The 16,442-nt window shown below is 39.2% G+C and overlaps 1 protein-coding gene across 5 annotated transcripts in view; it reads left to right on the top strand.

The window, feature by feature from the left end:
- sec24b (SEC24 homolog B, COPII coat complex component) overlaps nt 1-16,442 on the top strand; it is a 49,122-nt gene that overhangs the window by 2,055 nt on the left and 30,625 nt on the right. For 2 of the 5 annotated variants that reach the window (XM_034182195.1, XM_034182193.1), the window contains exons 2-4: nt 295-948; nt 8,163-8,315; nt 15,009-15,137. In XM_034182195.1, the coding sequence (XP_034038086.1) occupies nt 295-948; nt 8,163-8,315; nt 15,009-15,137 (936 nt within the window). The remainder of the gene's footprint in view (nt 1-294; nt 949-8,162; nt 8,316-15,008; nt 15,138-16,442) is intronic. The other 3 variants (XM_034182197.1, XM_034182196.1, XM_034182194.1) reach the window with 2 other exon arrangements.

The raw sequence follows: 16,442 nt of genomic DNA, 5'->3' as shown, positions 1-16,442 counted from the left end.
TATTACTTTCATTATCAATTGATCACTATGGTAAACTTATATGTAAATCCTTATTTTACATAATTTTCAAGAGGCCAAGGTGATTTATTCCTTGTTTTCTTTTCATAGAAGCCACCACTATTTTTGTCTTGATATTATCCTCCAATTTGAGAAGCAGGAACTGGCGAATGTCTCCCACCCCCCACCCATTCAAAACTATTGATTGATTGGTTATCAATTAATTATGTCTGTTTCTGTTGGGTGAACAATCTTATTGAATGTACACATTACCACCTTTCCGTGTGCTGTCTTCAGGTCCAACACAGACCTACACATCCATGTATCCAGCGACGGCATACTATGGCGCTCCACCTCCTCAACAGCACTACACTACTGTTTCCGGTCATCACACTCCTGTTTCCAGCAAGCCGGTCATAACGAACAGTATGAACTATTATCAGAACAACATTCCACAGCAGCACCTCCCTCAACATCATGCAGCTCCCTCATCATACAGTACGCCCCAAAGCTCTGTGCCACCTCCTCAGCCATATGCCACAGCCCCTGCCGCCCTCCATCCACCATCAGATGTCAAATACAGTCAACATTCATTCCAGCAGCAGCATCATCATCCACCCTACAACACGCCAGGAAACTACTATAATCAGCAATCATTTCAGCCTCTGCAGCCCCAGGCGCATCCCACTTTGGTTCCTGCTTCTGCTAGCAACAGTGGTACTCCCATTTACCCCATTGTTTCATATCCATCTCTACCAGGAAGTAGCCAATATGGCACTTTGAGTTCATCCCAGAACAGTTCCACATCCAGAGTCATGCCCAGTTTAATTGCTGCACCTTTACATCAGTACAGCTCCTCTCAGCCATCCTCTACAACAGCAGTACAGCCTGGTTACAGTGTGGCTCCTCCCAGTCAACTGACACCAACTGTCAATGGTCAAGGAAGCACAGGTTTGTCTGTTTTTTTTTTCCAATTTTTATTTATACAGTTTTCAAGAACAATAGGAACAAATTGAGAACACTCACACACCCATTAGAGAGAAAAAGAAAAAAAAGGGGGGGGGGGCGACGGTAGGGTTACATTATGGGCGAGAGCATGCGGTTTTATACATGAGTCTTATAGGTTAACCATTTCTTCCACCTTTGGTTAAAAATTGGTACTTGCAGCCTTGAATGGTGAGTAATTCTTTCCATCTCAAAGATTCCCTCCATAATCTCTTTCCATTGCATCAGTGTTAAAGTGGTGTTTCTCAGCCAGTTCTTTGTGATGGTTTTCTTGCTTGCAATCAACATCACTTTGTAAAGATAAATATCTTCTGCCCGTAAAACCTTCTCAGAGGTTAAACCCAAGTACATACTCTGAAAGTCATTAGGAATCTTGTAGCCGAGTATATCCTCCATTTCTTTAGCTATGGATTCCCAAAAGGGTCTGAGAATAGGGCATGTCCAAAAAATATGAGAATGACCGGCACTCGAACTACCACAGAGTCTCCAGCACTGTTGAGGAGATTTGAGCTGCTTACTTTTGATAAGTGGTGAAATAAAATATCTTATTATATTTTTCCAGCCGAATTCCCTCCATTGTCTACAGGCGGTTGTAGTATGCTGGAAAAGGCAGACAGAATGCCAATCATCCTCTGACAAATTGAGTTGTAACTCAGATTCCCACTTTTTTTGACATACATTGAGTCAGTTCCATTGGAGTTTTGCAAACATTTATACAATTTGGAAATAATTTTTGAAGGCAATGTTCTATATGCACCAGTTATCATCTCAATTAATTCACTGCTTTCTTGTGAAAGATGAGGCCTAATTTCAGAGTTATAAAAATGTCTTAATTGAAAATATCTAAATAAGTCAGTGTCATCTAGGGCAAACTCCTTTTTTAAATGGGAAAAAGATTTAAAAACTCTTCCTTTGATTAATGTGGTCACGGCTGTGATTCCCCTATCAATCCACCTTTTGAATGTACAGTCTAGTTGACCACTTCTAAAGTTGGGAGAAAGAGAAGGCCATGTCAATATTTTACTGTCTCCTTCTAATTTGAATTTGTTTATTGTATCCCACCAAATTTTAATAGAGAATTCAATTATTGGATTCTTTTCTTTGGGCTGACTTTGTCACCCAGTCTTGATTGAGGTATACATGTGTCATAATTAGTTTTGATACTTTTCCATTTAGAACTAAATTCCGGAGAGCACCAAAAAACAATATATCTTAATTGGGCTGCTAGAAAAAATCTTTAAAATTTGGAAGGGCGAGTCCTCCTCTATTTTTACCCAGTTGGAGGGTTTTATACCTCACCCTAGGTTTTGCTCCCTTCCAAATAAAACTGCTCACTAGTTTGTCCCATTTTACAAATTGTGTATCTGGTATTTGGATTGGTAAAGAGATGAAAAGATATAATAGACGGGGCAAAACATTCATTTTAATTACCTCAATTCTGGAACTAAAGTCCAAAATTGAGTTTGTCCATTTTGTCAAGTCTCTGTATATTACCTCATTTATTCTGTCGTAATTAGCCTCAAATAATGTTTTATCTTCTCTGGTCAGATAAATCCCTAAATATTTGATTTGTTCTGAGTCCCAATTAAGTTTATATTTTTGTCTGATATATTCAACTGGTTTGTAATTGATACAGAGAACCTGAGTCTTAGTAATATTTCATTTGTAACCTGATTTTCTTCCATAATCTTTTAGGATTTTTATCAAGTTGGGAAATGTTTGATCAGGATTTCGGAGATATACTATTATGTCATCCGCAAAAACACTTAGTCTTTGCTCTTCTTTAGATACCGTTACTCCTTTCAATTGGGTTGTTTGTCGTACGTGTTGGGCTAAGGGCTCAATAAATAAGGCAAAGAGAGCAGGGCTTAAACAACAACCCTGTCTGGTGCCCCTAAAAAGCTCAAATCTCTCTGTCAAGTCACCATTTATTTTAATTCTTGCCATTGGTTTATAATATAGGGCTTGTATGCACTTAATAATATCGTTACAGAATCCGAATCTTTTCAAGACTGCAAATAAGAATCTCCAACATACTCTGTCAAATGCCTTTTCAGCGTCAAGGCTTACTAAGGCTAATGGTATATTTTGTTTCTTGGCCTCATGAATTATGTGTAGAGTACGTCGAATATTGTCTTGAGTTTGCCTTCCTTTTATAAATCCTGTCTGGTCTTCGTCTGTTATATCAGGAAGGAAAGTCTCTATTCTTCTTGCTATTATGGAAGTAAATAATTTATAGTCTACATTCAATATAGAAATTGGGCGATATGACTCACAGTATTCCTTATTTTTCTCTTCTTTTAGTATAACTTATATGACTGTGTCTCTCCATGATGGAGGACATTTTGCGTGTTTAAGTGTCCAATTAAATGAGTCTAACATTAAGGGAGTTAAGTCGTCTTTAAAAACTTTGTACCATTCGTTAGGATAACCATCACTCCCTGGAGTTTTATTACTTTTTAACGTATTAATTGTCTCGTCCAGTTCTTCCTTAGTTATGGGTCTAGATAGTGTCTTATTCTGAGTTGTACCTATGTTGGGGAGGTCTAATTTAGCCAAGAAATCCTCAACTTCTTTTCCATCTACTTGATCTGGTTGATCATATAGAGATTTAAAATAGATTTGAAAGATTTTTTTTAATTTCTTCTGGTTCACTGTTAATTTCTCTAGTATGTGGATCTCGGATCTTATAGATCACATTTCTCAATTTTTGAGATCTTAAACATTTTGCCAATAATCTTGTCGCTTTCAGGCCTGATTCATAAAAGGTTTGTTTAATGAATTTTAATTTTCTCCCTATTTCTTCTTTCGCCAGATTTGACAGTTGGTATCTTATATATTTTAGGCATTTAACTAAGGCTTCACTTTTGTCGAAATGTTGTTTTTTTCATATTCCCTCAATTTTTCTTCTAATTTGGTCTGATTAAGAACTTTCATTTTGTTAATATGAGCCGTTCTAGAAATCAAATTGCCTCGCATAACAGCTTTGACAGTATCCCATATTATTATGGGCTCTATTTGGTCATCTTTGTTAACTATAATGCAATCTTGAATTTCTTTTTTAATTTCTTGTACAACCTTTTCATTACTGAGGATGTTTGTGTTCATCTTCCATAATGTTGTCCTGTTTTGATTCTTTAAATGGATTGTTAAATGTATAGAATTATGATCTGATATATCTGCTACTCCTATTCTGCAGTCTTTAACTCTGTGTCTATCAACGGTTTTCATTAAGAAAAAGTCAATCCGGGAGTGCACCTTATGAGCTGCTGAGTAATGGGTATAGTCTTTGTCTTGGGGGTGAAGATCTCTCCACACGTCTATAAGTGCCGCCTCCGCTATTAACTTTTTAAGATTTTTTGTTCTATTTTTTATATATTTTGGTGCTAGTTGAATCCTTGGCATGGTTTAGGACAGTATTCCAATCCCCTCCACTTATTAGTATACCCTCGGTCTTTGTAGTGATCTTGTTATATAATAATTGAAAACATTTCTGATCTCCTTCTGGAGGTGCATATACGTTAACTAAAGTGACAATGACATTATCAATCTTTCCTTTGACCATCACATATCTCCCATCTTTATCACAGTCTTCCTCCATCAGTTCAAAATTTACAGAGTTAGTTAGAGTAATTACTCCTCTTCTTCTGTTATTTTTATAGGAGCAAAAAAAGAGTTTTTGTAGCCCAACTTTTTAAATTTCTCATGTTCTGCTTTTGACAGGTGGGTTTCTTGGAGGAAAATCACCTGCGCTTTGTACCTTCTTATGTTTGTTAATAGTCTGCTCCTCTTAATTGGATTACCAAGGCCGTTTATATTAATTGAAACTATTTTTAATTCACTCCCCCCGCTCATATAAGCTGTATATCATAATAATAAGCCCCACACTAAAACTGAACCTTAGAACAAGAACAAGATTATTTAAACAGAAAAAATAGTAATAATACTTATGACTTCCATCCGGTGGATTGTATATCTCTTCCACCTCGACCCCGTTGGAAGGTCCAGAGCTAATCTCCCCGAAGTGGGAGTGCCCTATACAAGGTTTGAGTGACATAAACATCTCAAACCTGAGTGTCCAACGTTATAACGCCATCTCCTGGTGTCCTCTCTCCAATTCCAAAGTTTGAGGGGGCCGCCGAATTTATATGTTTAGCTATCTGAGGAAAATAGCTTCTTATTAATCTCGTTCCTCGTCGTTTCTTTGGAACTCCTTCAGCTTGTCCTTTGCTCTTCGCGCTGCTGCTGACGCATCTTCTTTTGACTTCTGCCCCACATACTGCCACCCCTGGAGTTTTTGAAGCCAAAATTGCGCGTCGTCTTTTTTATTTGCGGCGGGAACCTTCACCTCAAACCCGCGTCTCCTCAGCTCGAGCCCGGCTTCTCGCGCTGTACTGTATGTTCGCACACCGTCGTCCCAGTGGACACGTATGCTTGTATACGGGGTTTGAAAGCGTATTCCCCGCTCCTTCAACGCCTTCTTTACCTGCTGGTATTCCTTGCGCTTTTGAACCGTCTCCAATGCGTAATCGTGATCAAAAAAGACACTTGTGCCGTTAGACTGGATTCTCTTTTTCCATGCTTCTTTGAGGATCATTTCTTTAGTGGTGAATTCCTGGAAATTAACTATAATGGTTCTTGGGAAAGCACTGGGACGCTTTGCTGGGATGCGGTGCGCACGCTGTATTTTTAAATCCAGGTCTGTCGATAACTGTAACTCTCGTTTTACAAAATCTGAGATAAATTGTACCATTGATTTCGGGCGTTCCCGCTCGTCTACTCCAAAGATCCTGATGTTGTTTCTGCGGGATCTCGACTCCAATTCAGTCAGTTTGTCTTGAAGCCGCCTTTGTCGCTTCAAACTCTCGGTCATAGCTTGGGTCAGATCTAGTGTCGCGTCCTCCACACATCCCACTCGGGTCTCCGCTTCCTCCACTCTTTCTGACAGACCTCTCACATCCTCAGTCATTGAATCGAGTTTGCCGCTCAATTCTTGCTGTAAGATGTTGATATCTTTTCTCACTCTTTCGTTATCCTATTTCAGCTGTTTTGAGCGACTCAATGGCACTAAGTAGGTCGTTCGCAGTTGTATTAATTATCGGTGAGCTAGCGCTATTAGCTTGTTCTGCTGCGCTGCTAGTTTTTGACGACGAGGCGTCTATCCCGTGATTTGGACATTTTCAGGTCTTCTTTGACTCTCTTCTCTTTTTAACCCACCTTCTGCGAGTTTAACAATCTGATTTAATTCTCTAATTCCGAGTTTATGGTGGTGAAATACTATAAAAGCAGGAGAGCGAACACCAAGCACGTCCTGTCCCTACGCCATGACACCGGAAGTCCTGTCTGACTGTTTATATATATATATATATATATATATATATATATATACACACAACCCCTGGCGAAAATTATGGAATCACCGGCCTCGAAGGATGTTCATTCAGTTGTTTAATTTTGTAGAAAAAAAGCAGATCACAGACATGACACAAAACTAAAGTCATTTCAAATGGCAACTTTCTGGCTTTAAGAAACACTATAAGAAATCAGGAAAAAAAATTGTGGCAGTCAGTAACGGTTACTTTTTTAGACCAAGCAGAGGGGAAAAAATATGGACTCACTCAGTTTTGAGGAAAAAATTATGGAATCATGAAAAACAAAAGAACGCTCCAACACATCACTAGTATTTTGTTGCACCACCTCTGGCTTTTATAACAGCTTGCAGTCTCTGAGGCATGGACTTAATGAGTGACAAACAGTACTCTTCATCAATCTGGCTCCAACTTTCTCTGATTGCTGTTACCAGATCAGCTTTGCAGGTTGGAGCCTTGTCATGGACCATTTTCTTCAACTTCCACCAAAGATTTTCAATTGGATTAAGATCCAGACTATTTGCAGGCCATGACATTGACCCTATGTGTCTTTTTGCAAGGAATGTTTTCACAGTTTTTGCTCTATGGCAAGATGCATTATCATATTGAAAAATGATTTCATCATCCCCAAACATCCTTCCAATTGATGGGATAAGAAAAGTGTCCAAAATATCAACATAAACTTGTGTATTTATTGATGATGTAATGACAGCCATCTCCCCAGTGCCTTTACCTGACATGCAGCCCCATATCATCAATGACTGTGGAAATTTACATGTTCTCTTCAGGCAGTCATCTTTATAAATCTCATTGGAACGGCACCAAACAAAAGTTCCAGCATCATCACCTTGCCCAATGCAGATTCGAGATTCATTACTGAATATGACTTTCATCCAGTCATCCACAGTCCACGATTGCTTTTCCTTAGCCCATTGTAACCTTGTTTTTTTCTGTTTAGGTGTTAATGATGGCTTTTGTTTAGCTTTTCTGTATGTAAATCCCATTTCTTTTAGGCGGTTTCTTACAGTTCGGTCACAGACGCTGACTCCAGTTTCCTCCAATTCGTTCCTCATTTATTTTGTGCATTTTCGATTTTTGAGACATATTGCTTTAAGTTTTCTATCTTGACGCTTTGATGTCTTCCTTGGTCTACCAGTATGTTTGCCTTTAACAACCTTCCCATGTTGTTTGTATTTGGTCCAGAGTTTAGACACAGCTGACTGTGAACAACCAACATCTTTTGCAACATTGCGTGATGATTTACCCTCTTTAAGAGTTTGATAATCCTCTCCTTTGTTTCATTTGACATCTCTCGTGTTGGAGCCATGATTCATGTCAGTCCACTTAGTGCAACAGCTCTCCATGGTGTGATCACTCCTTTTTAGATGCAGACTAATGAGCAGATCTGATTTGATGCAGGTGTTAGTTTTGGGGATGAAAATTTACAGGGTGATTCCATAATTTATTCCTCAAAATTGAGTGAGTCCATATTTTTTTCCCTCTGCTTGGTCTAAGAAAGTAACCGTTACTGACTGCCACATTTTTTTTTTTCCTGATTTCTTATAGTGTTTCTTAAAGCCAGAAAGTTGCCATTTGAAATGACTTTAGTTTTGTGTCATGTCTGTGATCTGCTTTTTTTTCTACAAAATTAAACAACTGAATGAACATCCTTCGAGGCCGGTGATTCCATAATTATTGCCAGGGGTTGTATATACACACACACACACACACTGAGGCCCATGGGCTAGCAAAAAAGTTAGAATTTATACAGATATTTTTTTTTCTTTGTAGCTGCAGGCCAAACCACAGCACACCAACAGTATAACCAAAGCCACCAGACGTCTTTGAACTATGGTTCGTATAGCAGTAAAAGCCCTGAAGGAGATCAACCACCCTCAGTGACCTCCTCTGCCTCAGTCCATTCCTCTCCAGGCCTCCATCACGGTAAATGAAACCAACCCAGTGCATTTTGTCTAGGCATAGGTAAAATTTTATTCTTTTTCTTCACCAGGAAAGAATTTGTGAGCGTTTTGCTTTTGTGAGGTGTGCTTATGCTTGTATGTTTTATGCAAATAAAAAAATTGATAGTTGACAAAATCGTGAAAGGTTTTTGTAGTGTTATCAAAACTTATCTGCAGTGTTTTTTTGTATTTTTGTTTTTTTTTTTTTTTTTTAGCTTTTAGCCAAAACAGTGAGTTTGTTTTGTTGTTTTGTTTGTTTGTTTTGTTTTGATTGTGGGGGTGCATCTATCATTTTGGGAGTTGAGCATGAAATCAAATCCCAAACGGCTTGTTTTCTTCTTCTTTTTTTTTTTTTGTTGTCTGACGTTTGATGTGTTTGCATCTAGCAGAGGTTTAAGGTGTTTTGTTTTTTTTTTCCCCCTCGGTGTGTAGTTGAAATGTGAAGTTCTCATACGAGCTCCAGAGAATGTCTGGAGTCGCTCTTTCAAACATGGAACACAACAGTAAATTGTCCATGTCAGATGTTTTGTCATCCCCTGGATTTGCTTTAGTGACGGATGGTGAATGGGTAGAACATGCTTGAGGCAGAATGCGGTGCAAAAAGTGAGCTTGAGCATTTCCTGTCCTTGAATTTGTCTTGTGGTTTTAGTGTTGGACAGAAGTTCCAAACTCTTGCTTTCTCTTCAATAAGACTTTTTCATTGGCATAATCATGTAAACTGTCCATCTTTTTATACTTATGAATAGTTGAATTCTTCCCCTTTCACACTATTTTTATGATACAGATGTAATGAACTTACACACTTGTTGGCTGTGAGACCTCCAGACAATAACCTGCTCTAGTTACACATTAGCGCCTTTGGATTTTACTCACAGTTCAAGATGCATTTAACATCTGGTCCATATTAATTTATACTCACTTTTTCATCTACAACTCCTTCAGGTAACATAGTTGGGTGGGATTAGCTTGGATAGTGCACTTTGTTAAAGTAGCAGGCATAATCGGTTTGTCATGAGCAGGTGTAAGACTCTACACAAATTTGAATTTTAGGTTTGAAAATGCCAGTTGCCACCAACCTGCTGTCAACAAATGATAGTAGGCTTCACCTCTGTATTTATTTATTTTTTTTAACATTATAAAAATTAATCCATTCCTTACTAAAGGTACTCCGCTCATGCTTGTGCTGCATTATTGAGTTAATGCAACATTTAAATAACTTGTATAGGAGAAAAAGTGAGCAAATCTTTCTAGTAGCAACATTAAAAGGCTGGTATTTCGGCATCAGGTATTTCAAATAGTCAAATAGTGTTTCTGTTCAAAGGGAAATGGAGTGGATTTGGCGCTCCAGTTGATGTAATGAGATATTCAGGTCAGAGGGTGAGGTCAGTCCTGTTTATCAGTGATTTAGCGAACCAAGCAGGTAAAAGAATGTATGAAATATTTTGGTAGTTTATAGTCTTTGTAGTCTTACACCCAGCCATAAAACAACTTTAACTATGCTAACATACCTACATTCTGATTGTTAACTTCACTATAGCTTCTGTTTTGAGTATCATTTTGATACTTCTGATTTTAAATGATCTCCATAACTCACTTCTCGGGTCATTCGTTCAGTGTTCAGTTTATTTATAAAGTATCAAATCAAATCAATTTTATTTATATAGCGCCAAATCACAACAAACAGTTGCCCCAAGGCGCTTTATATTGTAAGGCAAAAGCCATACAATAATTACAGAAAAACCCCAACAGTCAGAACGACCCCTTGTGAGCAAGCACTTGGCGACAGTGGGAAGGAATAACTCCCTTTTAACAGGAAGAAACCTCCAGCAGAACCAGGCTCAGGGAGGGGCAGGCTTCTGCTGGGACTGGTTGGGGCTGAGGGGAGAGAATCAGGAAAAAGACATGCTGTGGAAGAGAGCAAAGATCAATCACTAATGATTAAATGCAGAGTGGTGCATACAGAGCAAAAAGAGAAAGAAACACTCAGTGCATCATGGGAACCCCCCAGCAGTCTAAGTCTATAGCAGCATAACTAAGGGTCACCTGATCCAGCCCTAACTAAGCTTTAGCAAAAAGGAAAATTTTAAGCCTAATCTTAAAAGTAGAGAGGGTGTCTGTCTCCCTGATCTGAATTGGGAGCTGGTTCCAGAGGAGAGGAGCCTGAAAGCTGAAGGCTCTGCCTCCCATTCTACTCTTAAAAACCCTAGGAACTACAAGTAAGCCTGTAGTCTGAGAGCAAAGCGCTCTATTGGGGTGATATGGTACTATGAGGTCCCTAAAATAAGATGGGACCTGATTATTCAAAACCTTATAAGTAAGAAGACGAATTTTAAATTCTATTCTAGAATTAACAGGAAGCCAATGAAGAGAGGCCAATATGGGTGAGATATGCTCTCTCCTTCTAGTCCCCGTCAGTACTCTAGCTGCAGCATTTTGAATTAACTGAAGGCTTTTCAGGGAACTTTTAGGACAACCTGATAATAATAGTCCAGCCTAGAGGAAATAAATACATGAATTAGTTTTTTGGCATCACTCTGAGACAAGACCTTTCTAATTTTAGAGATATTGCTCAAATGCAAAACAGCAGTCCTACATATTTGCTTAATATGCACATTGAAGGACATATCCTGATCAAAAATGACTCCAAGATTTCTCACAGTACTACTAGAGGTCAGGGTAATGCCATCCAGAGTAAGGATCTGGTTAGACACCATGTTTCTAAGATTTGTGGGGCCAAGCACAATAACTTCAGTTTTATCTGAATTTAAAAGCAGGAAATTAGAGGTCATCCATGTCTTTATGTCTGTAAGACATTCCTGCAGTTTAACTAATTGGTGTGTCTGTGTCCTCTGGCTTCATGGATAGATAAAGCTGGGTATCATCTGCGTAACAATGAAAATTGCCTAAGGGAAGCATGTATAAAGTGAATAAAATTGGTCCTAGCACAGAACCTTGTGGAAGTCCATAATTAACCCTAATCTGTGAAGAAGACTCCCCATTTACATGAACAAATTGTAATCTATTAGAGAAATATGACTCAAACCACTGCAGCGCAGTGCCTTTAATACCTATGGCATGCTCTAATCTCTGTAATAAAATTTTATGGTCAACAGTATCAAAAGCAGCACTGAGGTCTAACAGGACAAGCACAGAGATGAGTCCACTGTCTGAGGCCATAAGAAGATCATTTGTAACCTTCACTAATGCTGTTTCTGTACTATGACGAATTCTAAAACCTGACTGAAACTCTTCAAATAGACCATTCCTCTGCAGATGACCAGTTAGCTGTTTTACAACTACCCTTTCAAGAATTTTTGAGAAAAAAGGAAGGTTGGAGATTGTCCTATAATTAGCTAAGATAGCTGGGCCAAGTGATGACTTTTTAAGTAATGGTTTAATTACTGCCACCTTAAAAACCTGTGGTACATAGCCAACTAATAAAGATAGATTGATCATATTTAAGATCGAAGCATTAATTAATGGTACGGCTTCCTTGAGCAGCCTGGTAGGAATGGGGTCTAATAGACATGTTGATGGTTTGGAGGAAGTAACTAATGAAAATAACTCAGACAGAACAATTGGAGAGAAAGAGTCTAACCAAATACCAGCATTACTGAAAGCAGCCAAAGATAACGATATGTCTTTGGGATGGTTATGAGTAATTTTTTTCTGTAATAGTTAAAATTTTATTAGCAAAGAAAGTCATGAAGTCATTACTAGTTAAAGTTAAAGGAATACTCGGCTCTATTCTGACTCTTTGTCAGCCTGGCTACAGTGCTGAAAAGAAACCAGGGGTTGTTCTTATTTTCTTCAATTAGTGATGAGTAGTAAGATGTCCTAGCTTTACGGAGGGCTTTTTTTATAGAGCAACAGACTCTTTTTCCAGGCTAAGTGAAGAGCTTCTAAATTAGTGAGACGCCATTTCCTCTCCAACTTACAGGTTATCTGCTTTAAGCTGCGAGTTTGTGAGTTATACCACGGAGTCAGGCACTTCTGATTTAAGGCTCTCTTTTTCAGAGGAACTACAGCATCCATAGTTGTGTTCAATGAGGATGTAAAACTATTGATGAGATAATCTATCTCACTCACAGAGTTTAGGTAGCTACTCTGCACTGTGTTGGTATATGGCATTGGAAAACTTAACAAAGAAGGAATCATATCCTTAAACCTAGTTACAGCGCTTTCTGAAAGACTTCTACTGTAATGAAACTTATTCCCCACTGCTGGGTAGTCCATTAAAGTAAATGTAAATGTTATTAAGAAATGATCAGACAGAAGGGGGTTTTCAGGGAATACTGTTAAGTCTTCATTTTCCATACCATAAGTCAGAACAAGATCTAAAGTATGGTTAAAGTGGTGGGTGGACTCATTTACATTTTGAGCAAAGCCAATTGAGTCTAATAATAGATTAAATGCAGTGTTGAGGCTGTCATTCTCAGCATCTACGTGGATGTTAAAATCGCCCACTATAATTATCTTGTCTGAGCTAAGCACTAAGTCAGACAAAAAGTCTGAAAATTCACAGAGAAACTCACAGGAACGACCAGGTGGACGATAGATAACAACAAATAAAACTGGTTTTTGGGACTTCCAGTTTGGATGGACAAGACTAAGAGTCAAGCTTTCAAATGAATTAAAGCTCTGTCTGGGTTTTTGATTAATTAAGCTGGAGTGGAAGTTTGCTGCTAATCCTCCCCCTCGGCCTGTGCTACGAGCATTCTGACAGTTATTGTGACTTGGGGGTGTTGACTCATTTAAACTAACATATTCATCCTGCTGTAACCAGGTTTCTGTAAGGCAGAATAAATCAATATGTTGATCAATTATTATATCATTTACTAACAGGGACTTAGAAGAGAGAGACCTAATGTTTAATAAACCACATTTAACTGTTTTAGTCTGTGGTGCAGTTGAAGGTGCTATATTATTTTTTTTCTTTTTGAATTTTTATGCTTAAATAGATTTTTACTGGTTATTGGTGTTGGTGGTCTCTACGGGGATGGGGTATTGGGGGGATGGCAGGGGGAGAGAAGCTGCAGAGAGGTGTGTAAGACTACAACTCTGCTTCCTGGTCCCAACCCTGGATAGTCACGGTTTGGGGGGTTTAATAAAATTGGCTAGAAATGAGAGCTGCTCCATCCAAAGTGGGATGGATGCCGTCTCTCCTAACAAGACCAGGTTTTCCCCAGAAGCTTTGCCAATTATCTATGAAGCCCACCTCATTTTTTGGACACCACTCAGACAGCCAGCAATTCAAGGAGAACATGCGGCTAAACATGTCACTCCCAGTCCGATTGGGGAGGGGCCCAGAGAAAACTACAGAGTCCGTTGCATTGTTTTTGCAAAGTTACACACCGATTCAATGTTAATTTTAGTGACCTCCGATTGGCGTAACCGGGTGTCATTACTGCCGACGTGAATTACAATCTTACCAAATTTATGCTTAGCCAGTTTCAAATTTCCTTCAATGTCGCCTGCTCTGGCCCCCGGAAGACATTTGATTATGGTTGCTGGTGTCGCTAACTTCACATTTCTCAAAACAGAGTTTCCAATAACCAGAGTATGATCCTCGGCGGGTGTGTCACCGAGTGGGGAAAAACGGTTAGAGATGTGAACGGGTTGGTGGTGTACAGGGGGCTTCTGTTTAGGACTACGCTTCCTCCTCACAGTCACCCAGCTGGCCTGCTTTCCCGGCTGCTCGGGATCTGCTGGGGGACAGCTAACGGCGGCTAAGCTACCTTGGTCCGCACCAACTACAGGGGCCTGGCTAGCTGTAGGATTTTCCAAGGTGCGGCTCCGAATCTCCAATTCGCCCAGCCTGGCCTCCAAAGCTATGAATAAGCTACACTTATTACAAGTACCATTACTGCTAAAGGAGGCCGAGGAATAACTAACATTTCACACCCAGAGCAGAAAAGTGCGGGAGACACAGGAGAAGCCGCCATGTTAAACCGGCTAAGAGCTAGTAGCTGCGCTAAGCTAGTGGATTCCTAAAAACACACAAAGTGAATAATGTGTAAATAATTTAGAGGTGATTCAGCAGAGGGAGTGCTTTAGTTAAGGCACGTGAAGATTACACTGTGAAACAAATCGTTATCTAGTTATCTAGATCAATCTAACCACGCAGATTAAACAGCTAACAGATACAGCAAAACACAGCTGTGCTCCGGAACAGGAAGTGATACAATACCGCAGTGAGAGCCAACCAATCACAACAAACCTGCCCCAAGGTGCTTCATACATGTGCCATCTAACCTTACCAACCCCCAGAGCAAGCACATAGGTGACCGTGGTGAGGAAAAAACCTCAGAGGAGTAACCTACTGCTCGGGCCATTCCAACAGTTAAACAAATGGTAAGTATTGCAGAGTCCATCTTAATGCCAACCCAAGAAGCCAGTGTCTAGAGTTGACGGGGCTGATTCAGAGGCATCGGCAGGGTCATAGGCTGTGGGAGTTTTTCTAAACAATGAGGTGCAAACCAATTGGTGGATAGAAGCTTTTTTTTTTTTCTTTTTTTTTCTTTTTCTGCTTTTACATACCACACAGTGAAAGAAATTCACTTCCCTCGTTACTTTAGCGCCATCTACTGTCAATCGTTTGGTGTTGACAGTTTACTTTTTTATATATATATATATATATATATATGTATGTACTTTTCCACCTCCCATCCCACAGGCATGCAGTATGGATATGTTGGTAATAGTGGAGCTAGCTCTGCCGCCACTTCTGGCCCAGCCGCAGCCCCCTCGTCATCCGGCTCTGATGAGGAGGAGGAGGAAGACGAGGAGGAGGATGAGGAAGCAGGTCTGCTTTAGCTTTTACCTCCCCACATCTTTAAACCTTTTTTTAATTCTCTATAAACTCCTTCAGCCCGTGTTAATCCTTCCTGTAAAAAACAAAAAACTAAATCATCGTATTTCCACATTTCATCAGTGAATCGTCACCTGAGCGCCACCTTGTTCCTTCTATGTTTTGACCATCTGACACTTCAGTTCTACTTTTCTACCAGTGCCTTCCATCAGTTCACATCATCCTTTCTATTTGAATAGGTTAATAAGGTTTATTTGTTGTTTTTCCCTCTTCCTGCTGTCTGCTTCACAGTCTTGCACAGTTGACCCGTTGGCGTGTGATTACTTGTCGTCAGACTCATTGGTGCTTCTGGCGCTCAGTGTTTACTTCCTCATTGCAGGTTGTGCCTGCGTTGCTGTTATTCTTTTACTGAAAGCTGATGAGACGTTTTGTGTCAAAGGTTAGAATTAAGTCAGTGAGTTAATTTAGGTTTAGTGGATTTGTTGATTTCAAACTGGTCCAGTGGCAGGAATCATCCCTTAATCTTGTTTTGGTATTTTTTTTTTCCAGGTATTCTGAATATTTAGTTGCTGTCAGCCATCTGCACCTGGTTACTAATGTGAGAACAACTCAAATTGTGTTCTTTAGGAGTTATTTTTGGGCATTTTGTTTCTTTTTGTCTTTTTTGGAAGACTACACAGTTAAACTGAACTGTGAGATTGGTATTTAGTATTGAGGTCTCCAACTCACACTTTGTTTTGTCAGGTAATCTATTGGTTATTTTTATTTTTATGAAATGTCAGAAAAAAAAATCCCCATTTTTCAAATTGATTCAGATCAACAGAATTTTCAGAATGCTTCTCGAAATACAGAATTTTATTTATTTTTAAGGACTATCTGGACAAAGTACTATTCCTGACTTTTTCCAATTTTTTCAGAATTTATCAGGATGTCTCATTCATATGTCTGCATCAAGTAGACTAGAGCCCGACCAATGCAGGATTTTGGTATTTGATGAGTGTAAAATCAAATGTACAGTTATAATGACAGATATTGTCTGCAGATCGAACTTTGGACAAATTCTGCAGCGACAAAACTCATGCCATTGTTAATCTACCATCTGTTTCTTTTTGTCATTTATCAACCATTATGAATACCAGTACTGATTTATGTGCAAGGAGCTCATATCAGCTTGCAGATCTATTGGATGGCCTCTAAGCTACACCTCTTTGTATTACTTGTATAAGCTGACCAGTAAGTTAAAACTCAGTGTTGAACTTCCATTAAGACAATACTTGAGTTTTTCTTCTTTTTTTTTCT

Source organism: Thalassophryne amazonica, chromosome 11 (genome assembly GCF_902500255.1).
Source record: "Thalassophryne amazonica chromosome 11, fThaAma1.1, whole genome shotgun sequence".
NCBI classification, from domain to species: Eukaryota; Metazoa; Chordata; class Actinopteri; order Batrachoidiformes; family Batrachoididae; genus Thalassophryne; species Thalassophryne amazonica.
The sequence above is the reverse complement of the archived record's forward strand: the minus strand, read 5'-3'. Positions and strand labels throughout refer to the sequence as shown.